At 32.5% G+C, this 12,784-nt stretch overlaps 1 protein-coding gene across 1 annotated transcript in view; it reads left to right on the top strand.

The window, feature by feature from the left end:
• Positions 1-294: 294 nt before the first annotated feature.
• The window catches only part of LOC117178470 (glycine-rich cell wall structural protein-like), a 45,011-nt gene continuing 32,521 nt past the window's right edge, over positions 295-12,784 (top strand). The window contains exons 1-2 of the mRNA XM_033369897.1: positions 295-379; positions 5,643-6,236. Coding sequence (XP_033225788.1) covers positions 295-379; positions 5,643-6,236 — 679 coding nt within the window. The remainder of the gene's footprint in view (positions 380-5,642; positions 6,237-12,784) is intronic.

Genomic DNA, 12,784 nt, shown 5'->3' with positions numbered 1-12,784 from the left:
ATCTAACTCGAATTTCCTGATAGTCCATTCCTTTTGCACCATGAATCGACTATCTTTAGTGCTTGTTGCATAACTCCGTTGACCGCATCCACATTCTGGCCACACACGACACCCAGTATATCGTCCGCATAGCCCATTACGTGATGGCCCTGATTTGTGAGCAGATGAAGCAGTTTATTCACTACCAAGCACCACAGCAGGGCCAATAAAACACTTACTTGTCAACATCGCGAGTCAACGGCTCCACATAAAGTGGTATCACCCTCAGTCCTAGTTAGGTTCCTGTTGGTTAACATGTGGCGGCTTCATTCCATGACTGATCCATTTCCAAAATCCGCGGGGCCGGCGTCGACCACCGGGGCTTACACCGGAATTGACGGTGAGATCTTTCCTCACTTGGGGTATATTGTTTTGTTAGCAACAATTTTTGATTTCGGGGTTCCTTCCCCTAGGTATTCCTCTTAGTCCCTCTCGCCTGTCTAACTTGGGAGGCCATCAACAAACAAAGTCCCAAATATCTACGCTTAATAGGAAAGTACTGCATTGAAAAAAGTCTGCCATTTTTTGAAAATTCACAAGTTATGTTCAAGTTATGTTATGTTCAAGTAATTCTCTGATCAAACTGTAAAATACGTGCCTTATTATAACTCTAGAATAATATAATATCAGCTGGCTTTGAACGAAAAAAATGACAATGAGATTATAGAATTTTTTTAATTAATAAGGAATATCCCGGAATGATAAAGTCTCTTAGAGAGTATGGTCGTTTCTGAGTCATTATCAGTTCATTTTTCGTAAAAAAGGACATCCATTTCTTGATAATTTGTCAAGTTGTTAATTTTTTGTATTAAATAAGAAGTTTCTAGGCACATTGAAAGTGCTACTGCTACACTCATCGAATTTCTGTAAACTTAGGCATGCCCGGTTGCGTGTCTGTAAAATAAAAATTTATTGTTAGCAGATTAAGTATAAGAAATAAACGAATCCTTTAAGAAAAAAAATCTGCGTACCGCGCTAGCGCATTATCATCGCAATTTCTCTTAACTCGTAAGTTTAAACTTGTCTAGGGCGCGCGCCTGCTGACACTCGCGCTTTATAATATATTTATCGCGCACCATGCCCTTGTTCATAGTACTTGCCTCAAATTTTTCATAGAAATTTTAAAAGTAAATGTTAAAAAATTGAAAACTGAAATTAAGTGATTGTAAATTCTTTTTTGTGATTAATCCTTTGATTGTTACAAGCACATTCTCATCGCGTTGTAACATTATTCTTATTCCTTAAACATTCTTTTAATTTCTGACATCTGGACTTTTCAGGGTAGCTTCAATTTTTATTTATTGCTGGGAATTTTTTCTAAGCTCAACTTTTTCGAATGTTGTTCTTATAAAATGTTATCCATAAGAATTGGGACTTTTCGACAATTTAATTATTTTGATGAAACGATAAATCTACTGAAAAAAATTCTCTAGAAATATATCTGTACCTAGATCCAGTGTCGATACTTGCTTGGTTATTTAGAATCTTTCAGGCACAATAAGCTTACAGAAGTGAAAATTGAATTGTTTATGCATTTTCTGTTTTCTCTCTCCTTGCTGAAATAGTCGAACTTATTTTAATATGTTGGTAGCAAACGAGCTTCGATTTCGTAAAAATTTTAGTACAATATTTTCCAGATTACGAAATTTTGTCTAATTTTCCTGGTTACAAAATTCTGTAAGATAATTTCTATTCAGGTTTTATTTTGAGCCTTTTTAATACTACATTTTTAATTCCTAATATGTCTTTGTACGTCTTTAGTGCTCACAAACCAAGATTGCAAGGTTCATTCTGCGAAATAATCAGTTACTAACAGATCTCTTTCGAACTTAACGATTAATTTATTTGTGGTTGTAATACTGTCTAGCAAGAAAACAGAAAGGTTAAACATTAGATTTGGTTCTCTCAATTTTTTTTCAGACGCTTCAAAGAAAAATTAATTTAAATTTGCTGCTTTTCGCTTTAGTGTCGCATTGACTATACTGATTCAAAATTTTGGCGTCATCCTGATGTATTAAAATTTCATAAATATGATTTGCAAAATTAAACTGAACCATTTTAGTATCGCCCTAAACAAAAGAATGTTTGCTAGTTTAGAAAAATTAATTCGTTTAATAACAAAAAAGAAAAAATATTTGCATTTGATTCTGCATTCATCATTTTATATTAATGTAAACTGTAACCTGTAAACTAATTTTAATGTTCTATGCTTTAGTGTCCCCCTAAGTTTATGAAACAAATGAGAAAAAATAGGTTTGTTTTCGAAATAAGTTGAAAAAACGGATTAACTGTGCCTCTAAACGAATATATACAAAATAGTTTGTTTAAAACTTTCGTTAATAATTAATCCTGCGTTTCTTTTGTTATTTAGTTGTCCAGATCCTGTTGAATAAAATGCCACTGTTATATTGAGTTGATTCGAATTGATTCTAGTTTATTGTTATTGTTTGCTAACACATATTATTCTATTTTATATATTATATTCTATATATTTTTCGTTTTTGTAATTAGTAAAGGATAGTGTTTTATTTATGTCATTTTCTTTCTTATTATTTCTACTTTTTCCTGTTTTTTTCCATTTAATATATAGTATGTATTTTTTTCTTCTTTTTTTATTTTGGTTTGTTTTTTCGACTATTATTTTGTTAAATTTCATATGATTGATTCTTTCTGACAATCTTATTTACTGCCTGTCTTTAATTATTCAGACTTATATTTATAGCTGTATATAAATTATTATTGAGTTCCTTTAAATTTTAAACATTAAAAAAAATTTATATTTAACTAATTTTGTCATATTTTCACTTCTATAGCGTTTTTTGTATTAATTAAAGTTATATCTTCTTTAATATCATTCGATTATTTACATTTCTTGTAGGCTGAATTCGACCACGTTTTGAAGGTTGTAATATTGAATTTGAGGCTATTCCAATTTTAATTTCTTAAGATAATTAATTGGATTAGAAGTATGTAAATGTTTTTTGTTTTCATTCTAAACTTGAATCCCGTGAATGATGTTTTTCGGTCGAATATCCATAATATAAAAAGAATTCATCTATTATGTATATCTCAAATTGTTCCATGTTTTGAACAAAATCAGGTGTTATTTCGATGTGCTTTCCCTACACTTTCACTTGGTTCAGAATATTGTCCGGTGGCTTAGAAGGAAGTTTCAGCCACTTTTTTCAAATCAATTTTTGATTTTTGCTCCTTGAATAATTTTCAATGTATCCCAATGAAGATATAATATTCTATTGATTAATGGGCTGCGCATATTTTGTTTGTATGTATTTGTTTGAAAGCATAAGTGACTTTACCTTGTTTTCATTAGTAATATTTGGTTCTCTCAAAGTCGTAATCTCGTAATAATATAATAATAATACAATAATTTAAGAGCACTCATCAACAATTAATTTCTGATATATAATTCTGATTCTCTTATTCGTAGAATATAATGTTCCCGAATGTATATATATATATATATATATATTATTTTGACCTTCAACTTCTTTATTGAGTAGATATTTTCGATTTTGTCAATGACATCTATGGTGTCTTGAAATGTAGTCGAGTTTCACTTGAGTGAAGGTATATTATCACTTAAATTTTCGGAAATATGTTTCCTTGAGCCATCCATTTTATTTTTATTTGTTTTAAAGATACGATAAGATAAGATTTGTTTCAAAGGTATTTGTGATTCATCTTAAATAACACAAGGAATAACTGTTTCAATATTCACTCCTTCGAGCTAAAGAATGGAGTTTGCACCTTCATCCTTTTTCTCTGAACTGATAATTGTAATGCTGCCGCGTATAGCGAAAATCTACAGCTGTGGCGTTAGCTGCCGATTTGCGCCTAAAAGTACAGCCTAGGAACATTCCAACTATTCTTATTTCATTAATAAATAATTTTTCAGAAAATGATTCAGGATAGCATTTTAAAAACATCGGTACCGGATACGTTCTCATGAAGATTAGTCTTTTACCGATTATATCTAATTCGTATTTTTAAACATAAAGTCGACAGCCATTCACAAAGAAAATATTTTTATAATGCTGGAATAGCAATGATATAGGCTTTGCTCCATTTAAGAACAATATAAAATGCGTAGGCAGCATCATTATATTATTTATAACTTATAAATTTATATAAATTTTACGATTAGGTAAAATTGTACTGAAACATTTCAACGTATGACGCGAACAAAAAGGTCAGATGCAAATTTTATCATTCAATTACTTAGACAGTTGTGTTATTCGAAATTTTATTGGACCCTTTTTTTAATTCCAAAATTTAATTTGTTTATTTATGGTGTCATTTTTTACGATTGAAACAGCAAATAAGCATCTCGACGTGTCCAAATGACAAGTTTCTGCAGAAATTAGTAGAAAGGTTCCCTACTTCAGAGGGCTTTGGTGTTCCCAATATTATTTATATGAGATTCAAAAGTTTCCATGTTTCGTCACCTGAAATGGCACCTTTTTGTTTGGACACTTAAATCTAACAAAGATTAATTCATGATAAATTTGTCAATCTTTTTTTGGTGATCAGCTTTTGTCTATTCATTTTTGTAATATCTTGTACTGTTTTTACAGAAATTTCTTTTTTTTTTTAATTTTCTATGTATTATTTAACGATTAAAATGAAAATGGTGCGCCTTATCAACAATCAATTATAAACTAATTTGCAGAATCTCTTTTGGGCGACCGACTGTTACCCATTCATATTTTCCCAATCTTGTTCACGGCTTTCCAACAAAATTCAATACAAAAGTTATAATGTCATTTTTGTCAAAATTTTTTTTTTTATAAAAAATGATTCGCAACAAATTTGTAGATCTTTCTCGAAAGAAAAAATTTTGTTTATTCAACTGTTTTTGTATCTTGCATAGTTTTATTTAAAAGTAGAATTTTTTATTTTCAATAGCATACTTCAACATTAAAACAAAAAATATATGTCTTATCGACGAAAATTATTTTCAGAAAATTTGTCCATCTTTTTAAGGTAAGCAAATTTGCTTACGAATATAATTTTACATCTCTTGTCATTTGTCTGAAAAATGGCCTCCTTTTTTTTAAAGCATTTCCGATAGATGAATCCAGAACCTTAGGTTAAAAATAGCTGATTCACGAAATTGTTCTTTCTTTTTACACCTTTGGAACGTGTGCCATACCTCAATTCAATCTGACCAGTCTTTCAAAAGTTATGACGCCTACAGACACAAACTACAGACTACCTTCTCAAGAGAATGGAAATCTAAAAATTAACGAAAATATGTATTTATTTACAAAATGCGCTTACTCATAATAAATTGACGAAATTTTTGTTGTTGTAAAATACGCTTAGTCAAATGAACAAAACATTATTTACCCTATATTCAAATAAAAATCTGTGCATATTGGATAAAAATTTGAACGTCTAGCCCAGTCAGTCGAGAATTCCTTTCTTCATACATTGCTGTGCTATGAATCGGCGATTAAACTAATTCAAACCCACTCCAGTTTGGCCCTGAAGATGTTGTCACTATAGTTTGAAACTATCACTGCTCTTTATCCATACAACTCTTAAGAATTTTACGCATAATTTGATTTCTTATTTTCCAGACCTTGGCGGCGCTCAAGAAAACGGAGGGGGTGGAGGAGGATCAGGTGGAGGAGGATCAGGTGCAGGAGGATCAGGTGGAGGAGGATCAGGTGGAGGAGGCTCAGGTGGAGGAGGATCAAATGGTGGAGGATCAGGTGGAGGAGGATCAAATGGAGGAGGATCAGGTGGAGGAGGATCAGGTAGTGGTGGGTCAGGTGGCGGAGATTCAGGTGGAGGAGGAGGAGGTCGTGACGAAGGTGGTGGAGGAGGTGGTAGAGGAGGTTCTGGCGACGGTGGTGAAGGAAGTTCAGGTGGAGGGGATGGAGGGGGTGGAGGAGGATCATCTGAAGGAGGTTCTAATGGACAAGCATCGGAAGGCAGCGGCAATAACGCATTAGTAGCAGGAGCGGTTGGAGCATTAGGAGGAGCAGCAATAGCAGGAGGAATAGGCTATAAGAAAAATAAAAATCTAAAACAACAATTAAATGGTCGGGATGGATATGATGGTGATAGATATGATGATAGATACGGACATGGTGGATCTGGTGGTCATAGTCGATATGATGATTATCAACATGGTGGAGTCAATTCTGACGACAGACACGATGTCGGTGGTAAGGAAGATCATAACCCGAAAACCCATAAAGTTGAGCACCATGTACATCACCATGTACATCATAAAAATATTGCTCAAGAAAGAAAAAGGCGCAAAAAAATAAAAAAACAGGAAAAAAATAAAAGAAAGATAAATGCAATTAAAAAGCAAAAAGAAAGAGAAAAACAAAAACAAAAAGAAATAGAAAAACAAAAACAGAAAGAAAAACAAGACAAAAAAGAAAAAGAAAAGAAAGAAAAACATGAAAAAGAAAAAAAAGAAAATGATGAACATAAAAAAAAAGATGGAAGCGAACATAAGGAAAAAGATGGTAATAAGGATAAGCATAAAGGTAATTAGGTCAAATAAAGATTCAATAGAACAGTTTTAAAAATTATTACCAAACAAAACCACAAATTATACATTTTCCGTCCCATACTCACTCCTATGTCTTCAATGTAAAATTTCAAGCTAATGTTAAAACTACAATAGTTCTGAAAAATAAACACACTACACCCTGCTAACGGTCGTCATTTAATTTTTATTCATGTATACTTATTCATTTTTTTATTTTAGATATCGCCTACAATAAAATATATGTGAGTATATTTTTAAATATTAATAGGTATAAAAAAAGTCGAGAATATTTATATTCGAGAAATTGCAGGATTTGAATTTAGTAACACTTTTTTCTTTTAAATACCGGATCGTATGTTTACCTTTAGCTTTACAGACAGATTTTAAGTTTTTGTTTTTTATTACTAGTCCTTTTACTAATGCTTACATTAGAGGTCACTCCATCTGCAATTTTTTTGTTTATAAGACATTTTTCTTACATCATTTTCATTTATTATAGAACATATTAGAGACTTATGAAATCAGACCTATTCAGTTTTGATACATTGATGCTATTTCAAGACCTCCTGAGCTATGAAAAATGTTTCGCTCCTATTTTTTCTAACAACAATTTTTGAACCTAAAGTATTCAATTTGATCTGTTTATAAGTCATGGGTTGTGCGCACTACAAACAAGTTTGAGCGCGCTTAAGCTGTGCGTCAGTCAAATCTCGTGCATCACGCTCGATATATTGTATTTAATTTGCGCTTTACGCTTGGTTTCTGTGCTTCCACCAAATATTTGCATAAATTTTTTAAATTGAAAATTCAAAAATGAAAACTGTCTTTCAGTAACCATTTAATCCCTCTTGATTAACCTCCTATCAATTTAAAGAGTGGTACGTTCCCATAACGTGTCTCGTGCTCCTCACTCGATTAACGTATGTCCAAAACACGAAATATTTTGTATTATATTAAATTCAATTATATATAAAATGCCTTTTTACATTATTTGTGTAACTACCTCCGGGACTACTTATATAGATATTGCAAACTAAAGCATTTGTATTCTTTATTATTGTTTTAATAGTTATCATTTAATTACTTATTTTGAAATAATTTTTATCTGCAGTAATTTATTGCGGTAACCACAATTAAGAACAGTTGATAAAAACGGGGTTTCCGACTTCGGGTGTCTCAAAAGGTCGACAATTGACGAAAACTGAATAGGTACCAATTCACATAAATCTAATATTTTGCCATAAATGATCAGAATGTAAAAATTCTACATTTATGTTCTATTCATAGGTGCTATAAAAATGCATAGAAGAAGCTTTGTAGGTCTTTTAAATATGAGAAACTGCGATCTTGCAGAACTTCCCGGATATAATAATTTTCTTCATAGACTTTTTACCGTATATAGTGTGATTTTGTGAAAATTTCAATTTTCATTATTTCTATTTTAATGTCGTATTGCTAAAACCATAAATATGACATTAGAACGCTAGCTAACAAAATTAAGCTGTATATTCAGACCGCAGAAGGTTTTTATACAATCTGGAAACAATTTTCCACTTTTTGTCTACTTTTCAATTAGAGTGAGGTAATCATTAATTCAAGTTAACAAGTTTAATTATTAAAAGAAGTTACTCTAATTTCTCATAATATTTTTTATGAATAATCCTAGGAAGTTGCAATTTTTTTTCGAAATATTCTACTTTTTGTCTGCCTAACTTAGTGTTTTCGTATTTATTTATTGCATTTTATTTTAATAATAAAAATGAATGGTCTAAGCAATTATTTTTGTTGATATTAATTCATTATTGCCTTGCTTTCACTGAAAGAACTGAGAGAAAATTGCTAACAAAAATAATAAGTTATTTGAATAATTAATGGTAAGATATAATTATAAGACTTATGAAGGTGATATTTACAGTAACTATTCATTTTTATTTTGTATCTAAGTGTGAAGAAAAATTTTGAGTTTTAACTCGATTCACATAATTTTGATGATTTTGGATTAAATGTATAAATAAACTTCTTTTGTATTGAAAACACGTGTTAAAGAGTCCATGAGGTTTGCTGAGCCCTTAAATATCATTTTTAAAGGCACTTATTGTTGTGTGGATTGGAACTAATTTGGGGGAGATATGCGAGAAAATAAAAAAATGAAAAATTGATGCACCCTTGTGCTCAATAACAGAAAAATATTTTCTCCTAAATGCAAATACTGAAAATTTATATAAGAATGCGATCTATCATTGGAAATAACTTACTGCTGTCAATTAATGTGTTGTAATTAACATTTTTACAAATAATTAATTAAATTTCGCATAATTTACAGTCACATATAGTAGGTATTCTTTGTCAATCAGAGAAATGATATCAACAAAATCTTTGTTTTCTTTATATCAGAAAATATTATAAATAAACTGAAAAATATGAGAAATGTATTTAAATGTGACAAATAATGGCCATTTTACGAACATAAGCTGCTACGGGGAATTTCGCGTTTGATTCACAGGTATGAGAAACGGACGTATTCATGCATGTGATATATAAAAATCACGTATTTCCGTAACGAAATGTCTACTGTTTTATTTGTCTTCACAATATTTGTTGCAAAAGGGGATAGACTAGTTGTCCTAAAAATACAGGACAACTAGCCGAACTTATCAAAAATAATCGAAATTTAGGAGAATGGATTAAAATCAAATTCAAAATCCTATTTGACGTCCAATACTCAAGTTAATGTATAGAATTCCTTAAAAAACCAATAATCCAAGTACTAAATTAGGACAACCACTATAAAATGCTCCTGCTGCAATTTAAAAAAATAAATCAATAACTTTGCTATTTCTTTTTTATATTTCTTATTATAAAATCGCAATAAAAATGGAACATTGAAAAGATTTACCAGCGTTTCTGTGCTCATACAGCAACCTCTATCAAGGTAAGAAAAATTGCAGTAGGTAGGAACAGTAACGAAAGAACGATACCATCTTTTAGCTACCTGAGGTCCAAGTGTAGATTAAAAGTCAAAACTTACATAAACAAACCAGAAATATTCACTATAAACACATCAAAAATAAGAGAACGGGACAGAAAATCAAGATTCACGAAACGTCATTATTAAATAAAATTAATCATATTAGCATAAATTTTTAAATATTAATCCAAAACAGTTTTTTAATTAACAGATAATTCTTTTTGCTTTTTTAGTATAAAGCATTCCCATAAATTATCTCTTTCTTTCAATAATTTCACTATGTAAAGTGTCCAAAAAAGTAAATTTAGACACTTTATTTTGAAGAAAAAATATTTTCTAAAACATCCCTGGGGCGCTTTCAGAGAAAGGATCTTTATCTAAAATAGGCAGAACAAGCCCATGTTATCTGCTCGCTGGGCGGCAGTAAAATAGCACTTTATTGTACGGCGACGAGCGTCACGTAAAGTGACAACATGGGGGAAGAAGTGAGTAGAAGTGAAAGAAAATTGTAAGAAAAGAGTGAGAGAAATACATTTTAAACCGTAGTTGAATTACGAAGTGGATTTTGGACTTCTAACGTCACCCCACGCACGTGCGTATGTGGTACAATCAAACGCCGACTTCCAGAAAAAAGCTCTTATTCTGCGTATTTCAGATAAAGTATCGTATGTGCCAAGGCAGTACAGTTATTTTATACTCGGATGCAGTTTTAACGTCTTTGCCTTCGGCTCGGACTCATTTTTATAATATATGTTTGTTTGCAATCGTTGGTAATTTATAAAAATAATAATGAAAATAAATATTATTATGTAAGTAAATTTTAGTTCCAAAATTAAGTCTCACTAATATCTTCAATTGAACTCGAACTATTGACAAATTTCCGTATTTCACTATGAAAAGCAAAAGGCGAAAAACATATCTCACACTTACCCTGGGTCCGATTTTTAATTACCATGTGCAAATTTAGTATGAAACATAATGATATAATAAATAATTTCTGAACAAAAACAGCAAAATATGCTTTACGTAAGAAAAATTCAAATAAAAAATAGAAATTTAAATAAAAACACCAGACGACCCAATTATGAATTGGATTCTTCTAAAAGGACCTCAGTTTCTCTAAATGTAATTGATAAAAGAAATATCTAATAACTGTACCGACAGGAAATAAATGATTCTATGCTACTCTCTGCATGTACACTATTTGTTCATAATTGTTTATTTGATAAATTGTTTCATGGGGGTACGTGGGCATTTGACTTGATGCCAAATTGTAATCACAAAGTCAGTTAATATTAACACGAGAATCTAGGAACTCGAAGTCTTTTTCTGTTGCTAGCAGACAGCTAGTCGGGTGTTCTGGCTGTAAATGTATGCCCTAATGGATGTATTACTTTTAAAAACCCACCGTGGAGAGTCTCTTGTTCTTTTATACGTTGGATTATCACTCTCCCGGTTTTTCTAACATAGACTTAGCCACAAAAACAAAATGATTATACCTGGTCTGTGAAAACAGTCCGTGCACTCATTTTTTCTCCAGGAAGGTGGTAGCGCTGGAGTCAATGTTCGTATCTCCGTTGGCAGTGGCAAGGGCCCCTAACATCCAATAAAAATTTGACCGTAATCGGATGCACACCTTTTGTTTAGCATTGTTTTTTGTATTAGTATTTTTTCATCCTCGTCATAAATGTAGATACTCGAACAGTGTACAAGTATATAAGCCTCTTTCAGAACGGTCGGGAGAGAGTTGAAGATGACGAAAGAATGGGGTGCCCGTCAACGTCTCGTGTGGACGATAACGATGAAATAGTAAAGGGGTTCGTACTTTCAGACCGTCGCCTGGCTACGAGAACGATTGTGGATGAAGTAGGAATCAGTAGAGGCAGTGTTTTCACTATTTTCAAGGATGATTTGAATACACGAAAAGTGTGTGCGACTGGATCCTCCGTCACAACAACGCGCTAGCCCACAGATCACTGATTGTGTGAAAGTTTTTGTCGAAACACAACGTCACCACGATAATCATCCCTCCTATTTGCCGGATTTAGTGACGTGTCGCTTTTTCCTGTTCTCTCAAGTTTATTACATCATTAAGCCATTTCCCTTTCGGAGTAGGTGTGACTCACTCGGCAGGGGAAAGGAGTATTGTTTGGAAGGGATAGAGATTTTTCAGATTGATCCAGAATTCTCGTGCTATTCAAGTAAATAACACGTTCGTTCCGCAACACTGCTCCGACCCAGGTTGCTGATTAATCTCTCTAGCAATCACCCCAAGCGAAAAACCTCACGAAGTCGTTATGTAAGGTTCCCCACTTGGGTCCATTAATGGCCAAGGTCTTTGTTTCAGGCGTCATTCACTCTACTGACACTGTTTTTATTAACTATTTTCCGCCATACTTTCCTGTCCTGGCATACTTCTCTAGCTTCTTTTATGTCCATGCATTTTTTCATGCAGGCTCTCGTGTTTCTATGACTTCTTATGTCTCTTCTAAGTAGGGTCTCATTCACACATTCTACCCATTCTTTCCGCGGTCTACCTCTGGGCACGCTGCCGTTTACTTTACCTTGATACACTTGTTTCGTTAGTCATTCATTTGGCATTCTCTCAACATGTCCGAACCATCTTAACCTATTTCTTTCCCATGTGTCTACTCGCGTCTCTTCTGCACCACATTGTTTTAGAATTATCTCGTTACTTACTTTGTCCATTAGGGTTTTCCCGCTTATTATGCGCATGCATCTCATGTCAATTGCGTGAATTTTACTTTTATCTTTTTCTTGATAAGCCCATGTCTCGCTACCGTATAGTACAGTCGGTACAAATATAGAATTATGTATTGCCATTTTAGCTTAATTTGATATATTTTTACTTCTGATAAGGGGACCTGCTCTACCAATAACCTTCTTACCTTCATTTATTCGTCTATCTAATACCTCATCTATCTTCCCGTCCCTAGTAAATAAGCTACCAAGGTATACGAACTTATAAACTTGTTCAATTCTCTCATCATTTAATAAAATATTGCATAGTGTTTTCTCACTCTTTCCTTCGAATACCATAGTTTTTGTTTTATTTGCCCTAATTTTGAGGCCCATGCTCTTCATGCTTGAATCTAGTTTATTCAACATTCTTTGTAGGTCTTCGATACAGTCTGTCAAGTTAAAGCGTGGGTGGCTTTACTCGCAGTCGGTAAGGTGTATCGACATGATTTTGGTGTCAAAATATTAAGAAGAGCTCCCTC

The sequence above is a fragment of the Belonocnema kinseyi genome, chromosome 8 (assembly GCF_010883055.1).
Source record: "Belonocnema kinseyi isolate 2016_QV_RU_SX_M_011 chromosome 8, B_treatae_v1, whole genome shotgun sequence".
In the NCBI taxonomy this organism is placed as follows: domain Eukaryota; kingdom Metazoa; phylum Arthropoda; class Insecta; order Hymenoptera; family Cynipidae; genus Belonocnema; species Belonocnema kinseyi.
This window is presented reverse-complemented; position numbering and strand designations above follow the sequence as displayed.